We start from the raw sequence: 19,845 nt of genomic DNA, 5'->3' as shown, positions 1-19,845 counted from the left end.
TCTTTTCTTATATAATATTAGATTTTGTTAGATTTTAAATGTCGAATCGAAAAATGGTAGGACAACAAAAAAGAAGAAGTCATCTGATTGTTTTACTAAAAAATTAAACCTCCTTAGGAGATATTGATGGCGAGGGTGATGAGTTAGGTGAACGAGAGGTGAGCAATTAGGCAAAACGAGAAGAGAGAGAAAGAACAATGAACTAGAGGCGTACCGTCGTTGATCAAGATTGAGGTGAACAGAGATTTTTTCCTCCGTCGTTGATCAAGATTGAACGGCTAGAAACGTTATTTTATTTTTTTAGCACGAAATCGGTTTCGTACCTGATTTCAACTCTATATTTTTGTGTATATATTACAAAAAAATCTTGAATAATAAATAGTTAGAGCTGATGTTAATCACCTAGCCAATACTACCTAAAAGACTGACCTTTTAGGAACAAAAGACATATGTATTTAGCTCAGGACCACAATATCACAACCAAATATTAAACATCTAACTAATACTACCCAAAAGACTGACTTGTTAGGAGCGCAAGACATAAGTACTTAGCCCAAGATCACAACATCACACCTACCCCACTCTAGTTTCCGCTAGGTCGCTCCTTACACCCATGACTCTCGCTGCTCTGATACCAAATATTAAGTACTTAACCAATATTATCCAAAAGACCGACCTGTTAGAAGCAGAAGACATAGGTACTTAGCCTATGACTACACCAATTGATTCTCATTATTGGTCATATTCAAACTATTACATTTGGAAATGTAACATTTTAAGAAATTCGTATGTGGAAATTATTTAATATTTTTAAATAATTAATTTTTAATTTAAAACTATTTATAGAAAGCTGATTTTGTTTAGTCTTTCTTTCCTTTGTTGGCGTCGATAATCTGAATTCGCAAGACGCACTCACGGTTTCGTCCGACTCCAGACCAACAGGCAATGGCAACGTGAAGTCCGCTACTGCAATCGGTAGTCTCGCGGAACTACCATCGTACTTTTTCCTGTTCCCTTAAGTCTTCTCGTCGTGGACTTTTTTCGTCGATATCCAGATTCCAGATGCGCGGAAAAGGAAGAATGACTCCATTTGGAGATGAAAACAAAGGACAAAACCAGAGCGCAAACGAAGACGAGTTTCTCTTCTCTGTTTTTTATCTCTTTCAAACTTAATTTACGAGCTCTAAAACCCTAGAAATGACGATTGCTACATAGTTTCGTAGTTGTGTACCTCCTCTCTGCTGGCTCATGGCGGAAAACGACGGCGCAGCCTCCAAGACGGCGGCGCCTCCTCGGCCGACTATCTCCCTTCCGTCGCGCTCCGCCTTCGAGAGCATCTTTACTCGCGGTGCTGACACCAGTCCTGGACCTATGACACTCGTATCCAGCTTCTTCTCCGAGAATGATCCCGAGTCCGAATGCCGATCCTTCTCCCAGCTTCTCGCCGGGGCTATGGCTTCGCCAGGAGCCGTTTCCCCACGGGTTCCTTCTTCGGGACTAGATGTTTCTGATAATTCAGCGGGAGAGAGGGATGCTGGCGGTGGATTGAGATTCAAGCAGAACCGGCCTTTCAATTTGGTAATTGCGCAGTCGCCCATGTTTACGGTTCCTCCGGGGCTGAGTCCTGCTAGCTTGTTGGATTCTCCTGGTTTCTTCTCGCCTGGTCAGGTACTCTTGTTGCTGGAGCTTCTCTTGTATGATTAGGTAGCGTTTTATCTAGTTCAATTAATCTCCGTCCCAGCTTGTTGGATTCTCCTGGTTTCTTCTCTCCTGGTCAGGTACTCTTGTTACTGGAGCTTCTCTTGTGTGATTAGGTAGCATTTCATTTAGTTCAATTCATTTCCGTCCCTTGGGAGAAGTTGGGTACTTTCTTTTAATTGAGATGTTCATCTTCTTTTAGTATATTAGTCAGTACTCCGTCTTTACTTTTGCTTTGCTGTTAAGAGGGATTTTGGAGCTTGGTTTTTAGCAGTTTCGTTCCGTTTATATTGATCTGTTGCTTAAAATTAATGAACTCTATAATTGGAAGTTGAGAAGGCAATTTTTGTTCAGCTACTTGTCATGCTAAATATGAGCAGCTCAGAGGTTATCTTCTCGGACATGCTTTAGTAGGCACTTCCTAGCATCTGTTTGTCTTTTCGTTCCTCTGAATAGCAAGGGAAACTTTTTATTTGTAAGCAAAAGAATGAATGCGAGCTAGATGTTGATCAAAGCATGAAGTTGTGAATTTACATATTCAGAGAAGTGTGCACGAAAGTGTGCCAAAAGATCATAGAGAATACTTGCAGGTCTTTGTCAGTCCAAATATGAGCAGCTCAGAGGTCATCTTGTAAGACATGCCTTAGTAGGCACTTCCTAGTGTCTGTTTGTCTCTCCTTTCCTCTGAATTGCATGGGTACTTGTTACTTGTGAACAAAAGAATGAATAGGAACTAGACGCTGATCAAAGCATGAATTTGTGAATTTACAAAGTGAGAACAGTGTGTACAAAAGTGTCACGAAAAGATGATAGAGAATATTTTCTGGTTGACCTTTTTAAGGATGCTACCTTGACATTGGCTCCTCAGTTTCCTAATGCTTCTTACTTGTGTATCGATTGAGCTTTTAAGATGACTCATAACATTGTTAAGAGTCACTGAAAACTGAGTTATTATTGAAGACAGTAATCCTTCCCTGCCTGGGTGGAAGGTGTCCTTCCTTCTAACATGATCATGGCTTATAGGATTTTTTTATAAGGCATACATCCAATACTTTTGTTTGGGCTAATTATTCTCAACCCCCTGAAAAATGACAAAGTTATTCTCATGTCAGACAAATTACTAATTACCCTCACTCCATGATTTACTAATGCCCTTTCTTTTATTTTTTTAGTTAATGTTTTTCCTAAATAGAGAGAGGTTCACCTGTCCCCTCTCTTCTTTCCTAACTCGGAGAGGAGGGCAGAGGCATCTCCCTGCTACCTGTACATATGAGGGCTCCACCTCCACGGAGTCAAAGGAGGTTTTCTTTGCATGATGTGAGTCTTGCACCCCATCACCATGTGGGGTCTGGGAGGAGGCTTGCTATCCTTCTTGTTTACTGAGAGAAATAAGGGGAATGGTGGGGCCTTCACCCTCTACTCAAAAAATGGTCCATTCAAGGTTGTTGTTCCTCTTGTTTATTGAAATAAATAAGGGGGATGGTGGGGTCTTTCCCCTCTGCTCACATAATGGTCTGCTTGTGGTTGAGTGGGAACAGGGGGAGGCCCTATCTTTCCCATTCTTTTTTTGTCAGCAGGGGAAACGTCCTCTCCTGCTCTCTCCCTTGTCCCATTATATATTAACAAAAAGGAAGTCCATGGAGGTGGTCTTTGTTAAGTTTTGGAGCCTAATTAATGCCCTACGCTGAGTTGGTCACGATATATTGACTGTTGTTTCATTAATGGCAGTTTGGGAATTTTACTCTTGTATCGCGGTTGCCCTAATTTTCTCTTTATAATTGAGGGGCGCTGCTATTAGGGTTTAATTATCTTAATTCGGGGAGAATCTCGAGTTGCAGCCCGAGAGGTTAGAGAGAAACACCTGTAAGTATGCGATTTCTCCTGTAAACTATTTCATCTTCATAGTGGATTATTGCAACGGCGGAAGACAGGATGTAGTCTCACCTTGAGGTGAACCTGTATAGATCTTGTTGTTTGTTTTTGTGTTTGCTTTTCCTTTCTTCCGTGATTATTATTATTGTTCTCGTTAGTTTGGAATTAGGGTGTTTAATTCCTAAAAAGTGGTATAAGAGTTTTGGTTTGTGATTGAAAGCAATGGTTGGCAAAGAAGGATCGACACTTGGAATCAACAAGTTTGATAGTATGGATTTTTCGTTTTGGATGATGCAAATCGAAGATTATCTGTACAATAAAAAGCTGCTCGCACCACTTCTGGATATGAAACTAGAAAGTATGAAAGATGATGAGTGGAATCTCCTCGATAGACAAGTGTTGGGAGTAGTCCGGTTAAAACTATTGAAGAACGTTGCTCACAACGTGGCACCGGAGAAAACCATAGCGGGGATGATGAAGATTCTATTTGACATGTAAGAGAAACCTTCCGCAAATAATAAGGTACATTTCATGAAAAAATTCTTCAATTTAAAGATGACGGAAAATACATCAGTTGCATCTCATTTGATTGAGTTTAGTACGATTGTCAATCAATTGACATCCGTTCAAATTAAATTTGATAATGAAGTTCGTGCTTTAATTCTTTTGGGGTCTTTACCAAATTGTTGGGAGTCTATGTGGGAACTCTGTAGACAACGAGAAGTTGATCTTTAATGATGTTCGGGATACCATTCTCGCAGAGGAAGTTCGTAGAAAAGACTCTGGAGAATCGTCGACATCTAATTTTACCCCAAGTGTCGATACTAGGGGTACGGACTTCGAGAAGAATTCCAACAAGGGCAATGGTAAAGGGAAGTCAAAGAATGGTAGCAGCAAGTCTTAATTCGAAAGGAATGTGGAATGCTGGAATTGTGGCAAGTCTGGTCACATAAAAAAGAATTGTAGAGCACTGAAGAAGGATGGAAAGAAAAACGATGTTGGAAATGCGGTGACTGAAGAGGTACAAGATGCTTTACTCTTGTTGGTTGATAGCCCTATTGACTCTTGTCTGTTAGATTTAGGAACTTCTTTTCACACCACCGCACATCGTGAGATCATGGTGAATTATGTTGCTGGAGATCACGGGAAGGTGTATCTTACTGATGGGGAACCTTTGGATATTGGCGGTATTGGTAATGTCAGTTTGAGGATGTCAAATGGGTCAGTGTGGAAAATTCACAAGGTGAAACATATACCAAAATTGATGCGTAATCTGATTTCAGTAGGGCAACTAGATGATGATGGTCATAATGTGATTTTTAATAGTGCTACCTGGAGAGTGGCAAAGGGATCCATGGTTGTTGCACGAGGAGTTAAAACTGGAACTCTTTACCTCACTTCCAGTTGTAAAGACACGATTGCAGTTGTTGATGTTGTTACTGATTCTAACTTGTGGCATTATAGGCTTGGTCACATGAGTGAGAAGGGAATAAAAGGGCTTCAATCCAAAGGGAAGCTACCAAGGTTGAAAATTGTAAACAACATTTTGTGTGAAGGTTGTATTTTTGGCAAGCAGAAAAGGGTTAACTTTTCTAAGGCCGAAAAGGAACAAAAGACAACAAAATTGGAGTTGGTTCACACTGATGTGTGGGGGCCTTCAGTTGTTACTTCCCTTGGTGGTTCTAATTACTATGTGACATTTATTGATGATGCAAGCAGAAAGGTATGGGTTTATTTCCTGAAAAAGAAATCTGATGTCTTTGATACCTTCAAGAGATGGAGAACAATGGTTGAGAATGAGACAAATTTGAAGGTAAAGTGCCTACAGTCAGATAATGGGGGAGAATATAGATGATGATTTCAAGCGATACTGTGTTGATAATGGAATCAAGATGAAGAAGATCATTCCTGGAAAACCTCAACAGAATGGTGTGGCTGAGAGGATGAACAAAACTTTGAACAAGTGTGCTAGGAGCATGAGATTACATGCGGGTTTGCCAAAGATGTTCTGGTCTGAGGCTATTAGCACTGCTGCCTATTTGATCAACAGAGGTCCCTCAACACCATTGGATTGCAAAATAGCACAAGAGGTCTGGAGCGGCAAAGAGGTAAACTTTTCTTTCTTGAAAGTTTTTGGTTGTGTTTCTTATATTCATATTGATTCTGCTACTAGAAATAAACTTGATGTTAAATCTAAGATATGTTTCTTTATTGGCTATGGTGGTACCGAGTTTGGTTATCGCTTTTGGGATGACCAAAGTCGTAAGGTTATCGACCCCTCCTCTAGTCTTGCAATCAAACCAAACGCCAAAAAAGTTATTAGGAGCAAGGACGTGATTTTCAATGAATGTGCCTTGTATAAAGACAAGTTGAGAACAAAGTTTGAGAGCACAAGTGTTGAATCCAAGAAGTCTGAAGTGATTCAGTTGAGATCGTCCAGCTATTGAGATAGAGAATATTGCTCAGAAGTAAATCAAAACATTCCCGTGACTGAACTCAGGAGATCTGTCAGAACTGGCAGACCACCACAGAGGTACTCCTCTACACTTAATTATATTTTGTTGACTGATAAAGGTGAACCAGAGAGTTATGAGGAAGTCGTGCAAGTTGATGAATCAACTAAGTAGGAGTTAGCCATGCGGGATGAGATGGATTTATTGTTATCCAATCAGACATGGTAGTTGACTGAGCTACCAAAAGGAAAGAAGACCTTGTAGAATAAATAGGTGTACTGAATAAAAGACGAACATGATGGCAACAAACGGTACTAGGCAAGACTGTTGGTAAAGGGCTTTCAACAAAAAGAAGGCATTGACTACATTGAGATTTTCTCTTCAGTAGTGAAATTGACTACTATTAGAACAATGCTTGGACTAGTGGCAAATGAAGACTTACACTTAGAGCAGTTGGATATAGAGACAACCTTTCTTCATAGTGATTTGGATGAAGAAATTTACATGATCAGCTACAGGGTTTCAAAGCACAAGGAAAGGAGAAAATGGTGTGCAAACTTCAAAAGAGCGTATATGGTCTTAAACAAGCTCTAAGACAATGGTTTAAGAAGTTTGACACCTTTATGAGTAGTAATGGTTTCTAGAGGTGTCAGGCAGATCATTGTTATTTTGTGAAGAAGATTGATGACTCCTACATCATTCTATTACTATATGTTGATAGCAGGTGCTTGCAAACAAGAAATAGATAATTTGAAAAGGGAGTTGTCGAAGTAGTTTGCAATGAAGAATTTGGGTGCTGCAAAATAAATCCTTGAGATGAGGATTACTAGAGTTACTGATGTTTTGAAACGTCACAAGAAGAATATGTGAAAGTGTTGAGTAGATTCAACATGAATGATGCAAAACGAGTGAGTACTCCTTTGGCTAGTCACTTTGATCTATCTAAGGAGCAGTCACCTTCTATAGAGCAAGAGCGAGCCAACATGGCCAATGTGCCTTATGCTTCTGTTATTGGTAGTTTCATGTATGTCATGGTGTGTACTAGACCAGACATAGCTCATACAGTGGGAGTTGTGAGCAGATATATGAATAATCCGGGTAAACAACATTGGGAAGTAGTGAAGTGGATTCTTAGGTACTTGAGAGGCACTGCAGACTCAGCCTTATGTTTTAGAAAGCCAGACTTGGGATTACAAGGTCATGTAGATGCTGACATGGTTGGAGACATTGATGGAAGGAAGAGTACCATTGGATATATATACACATTGGGTGGTACAGTAGTTAGTTGGGTTTCTAAGTTGTAGAAGATAGTTGCTCTTTCCACTAATGAGGCAAGATATGTTGTCGGGACTGAAGTCAGCAAAAAGATGATATGGTTGTAGTCTTTTTGGGAAGAATTAGGTCTCAAGCATGGGAAGAATGTGTTGTATCGTGATAGTCAGAGTACTATTCATTTAGCAAAGAATCCTGTTTATCATGCCAGAACAAAGCACATACAAGTGCGTTATCACTTTGTCATATCGGCTCTGGAGGATGGAGTCTTAGCACTTGAGAAGATTCAAGAAAGTTAGAATCCTGCTGATATGTTGACAAAGATTGTTACGATCGAGAAACTAAAGTTGTGTGCAACTTCAATTGGACTGCTCTCTGAGGATTGAGAAGTCGTTGCCGCTGTAGAGGAGATATTGATTATGGATTAGTCTCTAAGTGGGAGATTGTTAAGTTGTGGGGCCTAATTAATGCTCTACGCTGAGTTGGTCACGATATATTGACTGTTGTTTCATTAAGGGCAGTTTGGAAATTTTACTCTTGTATCGCTATTGCCCTAATTTTCTTTTTATAATTGAGGGACGCTGTTATTAGGGTTTAATCATCTTAATCCGAGGAACATCTTGAGTTGCAACCCGAGAGGTTAGAGAGAAACACCTGTAAGTGTGCGATTTCTCTTGTAAATTATTTCATCTTCATAGTGGATTACTGCAGCGGTGGAAGACAGAACATAGTCTCACCTTGAGGCAAACCTGTATAAGTCTTGTTGTTTGTTTTCGTACTTGCTTTTCCTTTCTTCCGTGATTATTAATTAGGGTGTTTAATTCCTAACAGTTTTGCCTCTTCCTTATTTTCTCTCCCAATGTTGGGAGAGAAATGGGGGGAGGGGCCCTTAAAAAATTAGAAAAATATTTGTCTTAATCTTACATAAAATCAAGATTAGGGGTAAAAAGAATTATTTTCGAGAACAAGGGGGATGATAGTAATAAACCCCTTTTTTGCGCTTAACTTGGGTATTAGTGGGAATAGTCTAACATAGAGAAATGTTTAGATAAATTTTATACTTATTAGTTTCGAAATAACCTTCTAACTTGGCTAGTCATTTTGGGATAAACCTAGATCCAACTTTAATATCAGAGTAACTCATCTGCTTGTTGGCTTAGTTTGTCGCCTATTTGTGTTGTTCACGTCTCAAGTCCGTTTTCCATTTGAGTTGGTCTGGATATGAGGAGTGTTGGTAGGAAGGATGCACATGTTGTTATTCCAATCCTAGTTGATAGTTGTAATCCATTCTTCTAGCACTCGGTAATTTTGTGCATTTTTTCTGTAGAGCAAGAAATAGGAAGTAACAACAAATTGGAAGCAAACCTTATTGCATTCGTTTTTCTTCTCCCTAGACACAGAACGTTTCATGTAAGATTAAATAAAGCTAAGTTGCAAGATGGCAGCCAGGAGCTTTGACATTTGATATACTTGGTGCTTGCTTTATCTCTTCTCAGTAATAGGAGAAAATTTGAGGCTCTGTTGTGTCTATTAGTGTTCGATGTTTTGTTATTTTTTCTGTGCAGTATACACCAGATGTAGATTTTGTAGGGTATTAACAACCATCACTTTAAGAATCTTATACCCACTTTTGGGTATAATCAAGTTGCTTCATTTCATTTTCATCTAAAGTTGCATGCTTTATTCAGGTGTACTTTGTCATGAATGGAGCTTTTCTAGCATATTTCTATGTAATAGGCTGCCTGTGACATGCAATGTGTGCATCCTCTTTGCCGGAGAATTAGATGCATGTATTGCCTCTCTAATTCAGCAATAGTTCATGAAAGGCACAGTGTTTTGTTTTGAATGCAAGTGCCTGTTATTGTGTGCTATAATTTTGTACTTTGTACTTAATCCTACATTATCTTATTATCTTTGTGATGAGTGTGGAAGTTGACTAAAAACATGCAATTGGCTTTTGTCAGCTCGAATCTTCTCTCAGTCGGTGGATATTACCATAAAATAGTATCTCGCTAAGACTTCTATACTTTTGCTGCTGATCATGTTTAGTCAATGATCCAAGGATAAACATCTTTTGTGATCTGTACTTCAGTTGTGGAGGAATTTTCTTACCAACAAATGATTATCTAATTTGGCAGCTTATTGTATTCTCATTTGGTATTCTGTGGCAGTCACATATTGTTTATGAAAATTAAGACTATAGAGAGTATCCTCTAATGTATTTGGGTCATATTTTGCCTCCCCACTTTTTTTTTCCCTTTTTCTCATGTGTTAATATTTTTGGAGCAGGTGTGCAACTTTTTCAATTTAGGAGTTGCAGTGCTAAAATTCAGCTATGAATTGATATAGGAAATGCTTGCCTCTGTATAAATCATGGTTTTTTACTGATTTATTGGTTTCTTACAGGGTCACTTTGGGATGTCTCATCAGCAGGCCCTGGCTCAAGTAACTGCACAAGCAGTCCAGTCCCAATCTCATAACCAAGCTGGTTATGCTTCTCTGCCAACTGGAACAATAACATCAGCTGCCCTTCCCATCCAACCAATCCCACTTCAGCAACTACAACCTATCGCATCAAATCCTAAAACATTGACAACTGGACAACTTCAGATGTCTCAGTCAGACCAAAGATCTCAACCCACTGGCCCTACTGCTGACAAGCCAGCTGATGATGGTTACAATTGGCGAAAATATGGGCAAAAGCTAGTGAAGGGAAGTGAATACCCTCGAAGTTACTACAAGTGTACCCATCCAAATTGCCCTGTCAAGAAAAAGGTGGAGCGATCTGTTGATGGCCATGTGACAGAAATCATTTACAAGGGCCAGCACAACCATGCAAAACCTCAACCCAATAAGCGTGCCAAAGAGGGTGCCGTTTTGCCATCAACTGCTAATGAAATAAATGGAAATGTAGATTTAATTGTGAACCCTGAATCAGGCTCAGTTGGTCAACTTGGAAATATGAGCAGACCTAGTGATGGTACAGGTACTGTTTCAATATCTAGGCAGGACCAGGAATCTGGACATGCAACTACTGAGCAATTATCTGGCTCAAGTGATGGTGAGGAAGTTGGTGATATTGAAACAAGGACAGATGGGAGAGATAAGAATGATGAACCGGATCCCAAGAGAAGGTACATTGTTTTGACCTAATGTTGGGGGTCTATCTTTTCAAAAACTGTGATCTTTGACTCGGTTTGATTGTGAACAGGAACTTAGAAACAACAGTAGTTTCGACAAGAGTAATTGAGTCTGCTGGGTCTCACAAGACAGTCACTGAGCCCCGGATCGTAGTGCAGACCACCAGTGAAGTTGATCTTTTGGATGATGGCTACAAGTGGCGCAAGTATGGGCAGAAAGTAGTGAAAGGCAATCCCCATCCAAGGTAGCAACGTTGTTCTTAATGTTTCTTTTTGGCTTCTCCTTGAACTTGCTCCTAAGGCCTTTCTGGTTATCTACGAAACCTTTCTGGCCATTTCCGAGCTGAAGAGAATGAAGAGAATTGTTTTAGTCTGTGAACGAACTCAACCTTTCTTCTCCGTTGAGAAATTATAAACCTTGCTCTTCACTCAGCCCAAATATTAGTGGCTAGCAAATCTGACGCCAACTAATAATTTCCTATTTTGTATTCTGAAATGGAGGCATTTGATAATTGGACATAGATTTAGATCTTATTACTTTTCAAATTCTACTCTGCTAATGACTGGTATTGATTAAATATATGTCTTATATGGTAGATAATTGAGTAGTAATGCATAGGTTATATATACATATAATTATAAATACACTTATATGTACATACAGAAACGTTTATTCAAGAACCAAAATATATACATAGTGATACATTATTATGTATACTCACAATGTAAATTTGGTTTTTGGGGAGTCTAATTGAGGCCAGGATCGATGAAATTGGATGCCAGGATTCAGGTGGGATTTCCATTCATTAAATATTAATTGGAGTTGGTTCTCAATCCTGTGTCTGTAAGCATCTCGTTTTCATCTTCCCTTCATGTGAATTATCTGAAATGTCTTTCAAGCTGAATAAAATGAAGATCTGTGTTTTCATTATTTTCAGTCCATTAATGTTTTGCTTTTATGATATCAAAAGTACGCACATATGATGATTTTGGATGGAAAACTGTTGCTTCTGTAATGTACTGTGTTTCATGAACTGTTAATTTATTAATATTTTTCTAATTCCAAATATGACAACTTCTTAAAAGAATTGCAAAAATGAGAAAGTTTAACTACCTTTGATAATTGTTTTGATTGAGCATTTAAAAAAAAAATGTTTTGATTGAGAAACTGGATGCTGCAGGTACAAAGTACAGGAAGAATGGAGGTCGGAAGTGTTTTGGCTTTATTTATTTATTTCTTTCTTTATTTTACAGGAGGTTTTGAAGAGCCTATTCTCCCTTTGCATTGCGGTTATAGAAGATAATTGCAATAGTTAGACATGCATATGCCCTAAACAACCAGTCTACAAGTACTTCAGTTGAGCTGTGAAACCATCAAACTGTGAAAATATGTCTGATAGATAAGAAAAATAAATATTCTCGCTGGTATTTGGTAGATTTCAAATGGTTTCTTTAGTGCTAGTGAGGTGAGAGATAAATTCATGAATTGATATTCACATAATACTTTTGTGTCAAAAAAGAATTTGCAGAAGAATTAAAGTAAATACCTTCATAATGTTGTTGATAGTCCTTCTGTTGTCTAGCTCAGCTGATAAAATGTGATAAGCACAAGTTCTCGGTTTTCTCTCTGGAGTTGGAGTTTCACAAATTTAGATGTTATATCTATTAAAAAGAAAAGGTTGTTTTGCTGCTCTGTTTCCAATGGAATTACCAGAAATAGAGACCTATTCCTGTTGCACTGATTTAAGCTGGTTTCAGTTCCTTGCACTTAATATGACTTCCGATGCCTGATTCTTACAGTAAGGAAAGTTGTGTATGAAGGGGGAGATTATGGCGTAAAATGGTCAAGGGTTTTTTTGTCAATGGGGGTATTTACTTTCAGAAAAAAAAGGTTGTTTTGTCATTATCTGTCTAGAGCATGAAAGATAGGAAAAGTAAGTCCTTGCTTGTGGAAACTTCTTGTTAAGGAATAGTCCTATATGGATTAACGAGTACAAAGATTTTGAGTTTATTAGTTAAGAAAGAGGTTTTCTAAGTTGGCTAGTCATTTTGGGATAGGCCTTGGACCCAACTTTATACTTCTAAATTAGAGAAGTAGGTTTTTGCATGAAAAAGTTTTAATTGGAGTTTCCTCAGAGATTTTTAATGTTAGTAGAAGACTGTAATTTTTATATTAAATAGTGAAAAACAGTAGACGACCTGAAACCCTTTCTCTGTCAAGATCTTTGTTACCAACACCCTAGCCTCTTTTCTGTTGCTGACAGAAGCTCTCTTTCTTTGAGAAGAACGAGAGATAATAACATATGATTATTTCTTTAATTTTCCTTTTCTGAAATTTCATTATTCATTCTTACAGGAGCTATTACAAGTGTACTACTGCTGGGTGCAATGTCCGTAAACATGTGGAAAGGGCCTCCAATGATTCTAAGTCTGTCATAACCACATACGAAGGAAAACATAACCATGAAGTTCCTGCTGGTAAAAACAGTGGCCATTATACGGCCAACAGTTCTGTGCAGTCGAAAGTGCAAAGTTCTGCAGAAAACAAGAATGTCGGTCTTTCAAAAGTAGATGCCACTAATGGCAATCGACGGGTTGCATCACTCGTACGAATGAAGGACGAACATGATATAACATAAGATGTAGGGTTTGATTAGATTGTTGGTGAAGGAACTGAGATGGAAATGCTAATCTTTTGGCTATCAAAATCCATTCTGGCAGAAGCTTCTGGGGAGCAAAAATGGCTTACCCAAATCGAAAGTTTCAGAGGAAGATCACCTGTATACTAGATCACCCTTATCATGTTCTGTTGTAATTCATGATTCAATTATGTATCAGTGTCTCTTTTCTTTTGTATATTCCTCTTTTAGTATCTCTTAGGTATGGTTACTGATCAACTTTTTGTTAAAAGCCATTAGTTTCTGATACCTACAGACTGTAAATGCGTGTAAACAAAGCTATTTATCTTCCCTCTCCATTTGTATGTGAAAGTAAGTTGCTTCATTTAGATCTCTCGGGTCACTTTTGATTCATCAACTGGACTGCTAGGGTTCTCTCGTCAATGCTTTGTATTTTGACCAAAGCAAAGCTTAGCTGCATCGATGTTGCTAAATTATCTTTCACAAAATGATCCAAGACCTGGAAAACATTTAGTGTAACTGAGTTACCTGCAATGAGAGGGAGAACTAAGAGCTTTCTTGAAGATCCCCTTCTCCACGAATCATGAAGAATAAGAGAGTAGGGAGAGGAGAAATAGTTCAAGTTTAGGTTTGAGCGAGGGAAGAAAAATTGAGTAGAAGGGGAAATAGGGATTCAAAGGGTTGGGTCGATAAGAGATGGTTTGGTTCGTTTTTTATTTTTTTCAAAGGAAAATGGATCTAGGAGAGAGGCGACCGGACCTAAGGGCATTTTTGTCTTTTATTGGTATTTGTTAAATTTGTTAAAATTTTCTTGGCATTGGTTTGCGGAGAAGTAACAGTGAATCGATTTGGTGATTTTATTGCAGAGAGGAGAATTATCGCTTCTTCTCTCTCCTTCTCCGCCCTCGCGCTGCGCCGATATGGGGTCGTGTGCCCATTCTTACCTTCTCAGCCCCATCCTCCCCTCCTTTCCTTCCTCCCGCCGGCGCAGGGCAGTTTCCTCCACCGCTTCTTCTCCCAAGTGCTCCTTTGTCTCCTCTTCTTCCAAGCCCGATCCATCCAAAACCCCTTCTAAAACCCTGTCAATTCTTTCCAAGACCCTCGCTGCCTCTTCCGCCGCCGCTCTCATTTTCCAACTCTCACAAGGCGACTGTATTGGAGGCGGCGGCAGCGGCGGTGGTGGGGGCGACGGGGGAGGTGGAGGAGGTGGTTTCTCCAACTTCTGGTCTAGGTTTTTCTCTCCTTGCGCCGTTGCCAAGGAGGATGAATCGTTGGAATGGGATTCCCACGGTCTTCCTGCCAACATCATCGTGCAACTTAACAAGCTTTCGCCCTTCAAACGCTACAAGGTATCAGAAATTCTCTTCTTTGACCAGCGACGTAGAACCACCGTGGGCACTGAAGATTCCTTCTTCGAAATGGTCTCCCTCAGGCCCGGAGCTGTCTACACCAAGTCTCAACTACAGAAAGAGCTCGAGACTCTTGCCACATGTGGAATGTTTGAAAGGGTGGACCTGGAAGGTAAGACCAAACCTGACGGCACTATTGGTGTAACAATTTCCTTCACCGAGAGCACATGGCAATCTGCTGATGCATTTCGGTGCATCAATGTGGGTTTGCTGCCTCAATCTAAGCCAATCGAGATGGACCCGGACATGACGGACAGGGAGAAAATGGACTACTTCCGTAGTCAGGAGAAGGATTATCGGAGGAGAATTGAACGAGCACGTGATTGTTTGCTTCCGGTTCCAGTGCAAAGGGAAGTTTTGAAAATGTTAAGGGAACAAGGAAAGGTGAGTGCGAGGCTATTGCAGAGGATACGAGATAGAGTGCAAAAGTGGTACCATGACGAGGGGTATGCGTGTGCACAAGTGGTAAATTTTGGGAATCTGAATACCAGGGAAGTGGTCTGTGAGGTCGTGGAGGGGGATATTACTCAGATGGTGGTGCAATTTCAAGATAAACTTGGAAATGTTTGCGAGGGAAACACACAGTTGCCTGTTGTATGGAGAGAGCTGCCTAGACAGGTACTTAGCAGTTCCATGGATGTATGCTCTTCTTCGGTTTGGTCAACCGGTTCTTTATTTTTGAAACAGTTGAGTTTAATTCTTGTTATTTTTCTTGATCACATCATGGTTGAACCATGTTGGCTGTTATACGCTATTCAAAAATATGCCATCTGATATATTCTTTTGGGATGACACACAACTACGCTTTGTATGATTTACTACGAAGAAACAGAATGATGTTTTCCGCTGATCTCTTAATTCTGTGAAATGAAGACTTCTTGGATTTTTTATCCTCTGACTAACAAGGATCCCGTTGACTAGGTGAATGCCTGTGGCAATTTTTGTTTAATATCTTAGCTTCTGTAGCCTGTATGACTTCAATCACTCTCTTTGTGAGTTTTAAACTCTTTTCCTGCAATATTTCAAAAGTGTGTCTACTCAGTTCCTGTTTGTAGATTATTTAACATGGTTCATTTTCTGTATGTGTTTATTTGAGTTCATTTTCCTGTCAACTTTTATATGTCTTTCTCTTTGATTTGAAGCTATCTCTTAGAAAATTGAGGCCTATGTTTATGTAATGGTACTGCTCAGTGTTTTTTTCTTTTAACTGCCATTGTAGAGAACTGGCATACAAGGCATGTTTTCAGTTTGATTGAAGCTGTCTGTTAAAGAACCTGTGTAATGGTATTACTTTCTTTAGTGTTTTTTAACTGCCGACTTGCTATCAGTACGATGTGGTCTATAAGTTTTTTAGCTTCATTATCTCTTAGTGTGTGAGCATTTAACACCTGATGCTTGTTGCAGCTTCAAAAAGGCCATGTCTTCAATATAGAAGCTGGGAAACAAGCACTTAGGAATATAAACTCACTTGCCTTATTTTCCAACATTGAAGTCAATCCACGGCCTGACGAGAAGAATGAGGGAGGGATTATTGTTGAAATAAAGGTCAAAGAACTTGAACAAAAGACTGCTGAAGTCAGCACAGAGTGGAGCATTGTACCTGGACCGCAAGGGCGACCAACTTTGGTGGATTTTTCTCTCTTTGAAACTTCTGTTCTAGATTGATTTTGCAAATGACTGCTCATTTATTTAGTTGTTGGTTCTCATAAATCTTTGAATGCTCCTTTACAGGCTTCCATTCAGCCTGGTGGAACAGTTTCATTTGAACACAGAAACCTGAAAGGTCTGAATAGATCTATACTGGGCTCTGTGACTTCAAGCAATCTCCTAAATCCACAGGTACCATGGTCTATCTTCTACTTCAGTCTTCTATTTGCTGCATGATGCCCTATCTCAATTTCCAAATGAACAGCGAATGACAAGCAATTCGCTCCTATGATCTAGCTTGAACTGATAAGTGATTATCTGCTGAAAATTATCTTTCAAAAAAAATGCTGAAAATTTTCTTTGTTAGCTGTTTTTTCCTACTTAGGAACAAATGACCTGTTAATAGAAATACTTCTAATGGGAATGTAACTGACTGGTTGATTGAGCTGAGTGACTTGCCATGTCCAAATCTTAGGTCATTCCGACAGTCTATAAAATAACAAACTGTTGTAACTGAAGTACAGGAGTTTCAAGTGGATTGTTAGCATTGAGTTAGTGAATTGCTATGTGCACAGAAATTGCTTGCTGGATTGTGTAATAGGATCTCTTTCGGATGCAGATAATTTGTAGTTAGTTCATGTCCTTATGCTAAAACCAAGCAATGGTGTGGCCTTTATTGTTTTGATGTTCGTAGTGGTTGGTTTGCCTTTTTAGTTGTACTATTAGTTTTTTTTTCTTTATTTATTTTTTGAATAGCCCATATGGTTGTTTCTCGTAAGATTTTGATCTCGAAAATCTTCCTTAGCATTCCTGCATGCTTTTAGCAGGATGATCTTGCTTTCAAGCTTGAATATGTGCACCCATATCTGGATGGTGTCACAAATCCTAACAACCGCACTTTCCGTGCAAGTTGCTTCAACAGCCGTAAATTGAGTCCTGTATTCACTGGGGGCCCTGGAGTAGATGAAGTTCCAGCAATATGGATTGATCGTGTTGGCTTCAAAGCCAACATTACTGAGGTAGCTGACTGCATTTTTTCAATCTTTTCTGAACTGCTTGGAATTGTATACCATCAAAATCTGTTATTTTGTGCTCATGGTTTCATGAGTCTGTTTTCATGCCGATTGAAAATCTTTTGTTAGTGTTTCACGCGGCAAAGCAAGTTCACTTATGGGCTTGTGATGGAAGAAATTACAACACGTGATGAAACCAGCAGCATCTGTACTAATGGGTCCCGGGCATTGCCTAGTGGAGGGTTGAGCATGGATGGGCCTCCAACAACTCTTAGCGGTACTGGGGTTGACCGCATGGCATTTCTACAAGCAAACATTACCCGTGACAACACAAAGTTCGTTAATGGAACAATTGTTGGTGAGAGGAATGTGTTTCAGGCATGAACTTTCACCTGCATCTTTATATTTTGAAGTTTTAGCATGATCTAGCGTTGTGGAAAGAAAAGCAAGATCAAGCTTTTAATTTCATTATTTGAATAACGTATATAATTGTTTTTATTGCTATTGCAGTTAGACCAAGGCCTAGGGATTGGAAGCAAGTTTCCATTTTTCAACCGACACCAGTTAACTCTCACCCGCTTTGTTCAATTGAAGAGCGTGGAAGAAGGTGCTGGTAAACCACCACCTCCAGTTCTGGTTCTTCATGGGCATTATGGAGGTTGTGTTGGAGACCTTCCGAGCTACGATGCTTTCACTCTTGGTGGGCCCTATTCTGTCAGGGGTTACAACATGGGTGAGCTTGGTGCATGCAGAAATATTCTTGAGGTAAGAGCATTCATCTTATTATTTTTGTGAATCTGAAAGGATACTGTGTGCAAATTATCTGTATGAACCAGAAAAGTGCTACTGTCTCCTTTTGCGTCAGATTTGTTTTATTTATTAAAGCATTTATATGTTTCATGCAACTTGGAGTTAATTCTGGATTTTGTTGTGTCTAAGCTTACTGCCGAGCTAAGAATACCTGTGAAAAACACGCACATATATGCATTTGCTGAGCATGGAAATGACCTGGGTAGCTCCAAAGATGTTAAAGGAAACCCTACAGAGTTTTTCCGGCGAGTAGGCCATGGATCATCCTATGGGGCTGGGGTCAAGTTAGGTTTGGTAAGAGCCGAGTATGCAGTGGACCATAATGCAGGAACAGGTGCAGTATTCTTTAGGTTTGGTGAAAGATTCTAAGGTGTATTTTCTTGTAGCATATATAATTCAGAGTTAAGGTCATGTTGTTAGGATACCTTTATTTCTTGAATGCGGTTATCACTAACCGTTCAGGCTTTTCTCTGAAGGCCCCAAAGTTGAGTTTCTTCTTTTTTGCTTTTTAAATCTTGGATTTGTTCTGGTTACTCTGGACTGACTTGATGTAATAGAAACCTCTCTTTCCCCCATCAACGTATACTGATAATTTTGTTGCAGAGTGCAATTTCATAGACCCAGCAGTTAACATTTGATGAGAAATCTGATGGTGGTAACTACCAAGAGCTGAGTTAACATCGAAAAACGCATTCCTGTATAGATTCTAAAAAGAGGTAAAAAGGAGTCTCTAAATTACGTAATTTTTGTCATTTCCAAATGCAATAGACAAATTCCATAAAGTTTAGGGCTAAACGTGTCAAATTTGATAAAATTAACTAATTATTTAAAAGTAAAAAAAAATTTCAAGTGAGAAAGCAAGTTTGTTCATTATATTTATTTTAATAAAAATATTTAAATAAAAATATTAGATTAGAATTAGAAGGTTGTACTTGGAATTATGGTATTTAGATATCTATGTTTAGAAATATACATCTAACATGTGGTTATTTGAAAATTATTTTTGTTTAAAATCTGACTAGAAACTATAAGGAGTGTGATATGAGCTAAAATCAATCGAAAGGGCATAGAAGATGGAAGATGGGAGATAGGTAGGGTGGCATCGAGCCGAGCCCAAACCTGTCTATGTTTGAGCCGAGTTTGATTTAAATATTTTGAACTCGAGTTTGAGCCAAACATAGGTTCGAGCTTAAAATTGTTATCGAGCTTATACATAATAATTTTAACCGAGTTAAGAGTCGAGTTCGAGCTTCAATATTTATTTAAAACTCTTCAAAAAATACATGTTTGAGTTCATGTTTCAACATACATTTAATTTTTTTCAAAAAATACATATCAAATAAATTGTATATAAAATTATGCATACATTTTACATAAAATTGGGAATGACGTCTACTTAAAATTGGGCATAAGGGTGACATTGAATCCAGTTGAGTCTGAACTTTGCTCAAGGCAAGCTTGATTTAAATATTTCGAACTTGAGCTCGAGCCGACTCTAGCCTTGAACCTAGAATTGTAATTGAACTCGAGCCTAATAATTTTAACTAAGTTCAAGCTCGAGCTCTACCCGAGTTTGAGCTTAACCTATATTTAATACTCTATATAAAATATATGTCAAATAAATTATATATATAATTATGCATACATTTTAAAAATATAATGATAGGTGAGGTTCAGGATTGAATTTCGATAATGGATTAAAACGCACTAATATTAATCTTTTTTTCTCTAAATATTGTTTAACTTGTTTTGTAATTTTTCAATTTAGCCATAAATTTACTATAGCATCCTTAGTGTCCCTGCTTGAAAATTTATATTATAGGAAAAACTAAAAGTGTTTTTCCTATGTTACATATTTCCAAAAAAACCTTTAAATAAAATCTTATTACTAT

General features: G+C 38.7%; 2 protein-coding genes across 4 annotated transcripts; both read left to right on the top strand.

The window, feature by feature from the left end:
• The first annotated feature begins 1,080 nt into the window (after window positions 1–1,080).
• On the top strand, window positions 1,081–13,436 carry LOC137951750 (probable WRKY transcription factor 4). 2 transcript variants are annotated; one of them, XM_068798637.1, is made up of 5 exons: window positions 1,081–1,668; window positions 9,702–10,429; window positions 10,507–10,680; window positions 11,617–11,640; window positions 12,792–13,436. In XM_068798637.1, the coding sequence occupies exons 1-5, from the start codon at window positions 1,249–1,251 to the stop codon at window positions 13,072–13,074; spliced, it is 1,629 nt and encodes a 542-aa protein (XP_068654738.1). In that variant the 5' UTR covers window positions 1,081–1,248; the 3' UTR covers window positions 13,075–13,436. The 2 variants fall into 2 exon arrangements, with proteins under 2 accessions (XP_068654738.1, XP_068654739.1); XM_068798638.1 differs by lacking the exon at window positions 11,617–11,640.
• A 478-nt stretch (window positions 13,437–13,914) lies between these two features.
• Window positions 13,915–18,594, top strand: LOC137951753 (protein TOC75-3, chloroplastic-like). 2 transcript variants are annotated; one of them, XM_068798642.1, is made up of 7 exons: window positions 13,915–15,101; window positions 15,888–16,109; window positions 16,215–16,322; window positions 16,958–17,149; window positions 17,273–17,521; window positions 17,654–17,908; window positions 18,083–18,594. In XM_068798642.1, the coding sequence occupies exons 1-7, from the start codon at window positions 13,995–13,997 to the stop codon at window positions 18,320–18,322; spliced, it is 2,373 nt and encodes a 790-aa protein (XP_068654743.1). In that variant the 5' UTR covers window positions 13,915–13,994; the 3' UTR covers window positions 18,323–18,594. The 2 variants fall into 2 exon arrangements, with proteins under 2 accessions (XP_068654743.1, XP_068654742.1); XM_068798641.1 differs by having other exon boundaries at window positions 16,955–17,149.
• The last annotated feature ends 1,251 nt before the right edge of the window (window positions 18,595–19,845 follow it).

This window comes from Aristolochia californica, unplaced genomic scaffold, assembly GCF_029961685.1.
Source record: "Aristolochia californica isolate CCGP_79_NKW_82.1479 unplaced genomic scaffold, dmAriCali1.0.hap1 SCAF_15, whole genome shotgun sequence".
Taxonomy (NCBI): domain Eukaryota; kingdom Viridiplantae; phylum Streptophyta; class Magnoliopsida; order Piperales; family Aristolochiaceae; genus Aristolochia; species Aristolochia californica.
Note: the sequence above shows the minus strand (reverse complement) of the source record. Positions and strands in the feature narration are given on the sequence as shown.

Coding starts and splice junctions, on each gene's coding strand:
- LOC137951753 (XM_068798641.1), top strand. CDS start 13,995: ATGGGGTCGTGTGCCCATTCTTACCTTCTCAGCCCCATCCTCCCCTCC. Junction 15,102..15,887: donor GGAGAGAGCTGCCTAGACAG/GTACTTAGCAGT, acceptor TGCTTGTTGCAG/CTTCAAAAAGGCCATGTCTT. Junction 17,909..18,082: donor CATGCAGAAATATTCTTGAG/GTAAGAGCATTC, acceptor GTTGTGTCTAAG/CTTACTGCCGAGCTAAGAAT.
- LOC137951750 (XM_068798637.1), top strand. CDS start 1,249: ATGGCGGAAAACGACGGCGCAGCCTCCAAGACGGCGGCGCCTCCTCGG. Junction 1,669..9,701: donor GTTTCTTCTCGCCTGGTCAG/GTACTCTTGTTG, acceptor GGTTTCTTACAG/GGTCACTTTGGGATGTCTCA. Junction 11,641..12,791: donor AAAGTACAGGAAGAATGGAG/GTCGGAAGTGTT, acceptor TCATTCTTACAG/GAGCTATTACAAGTGTACTA.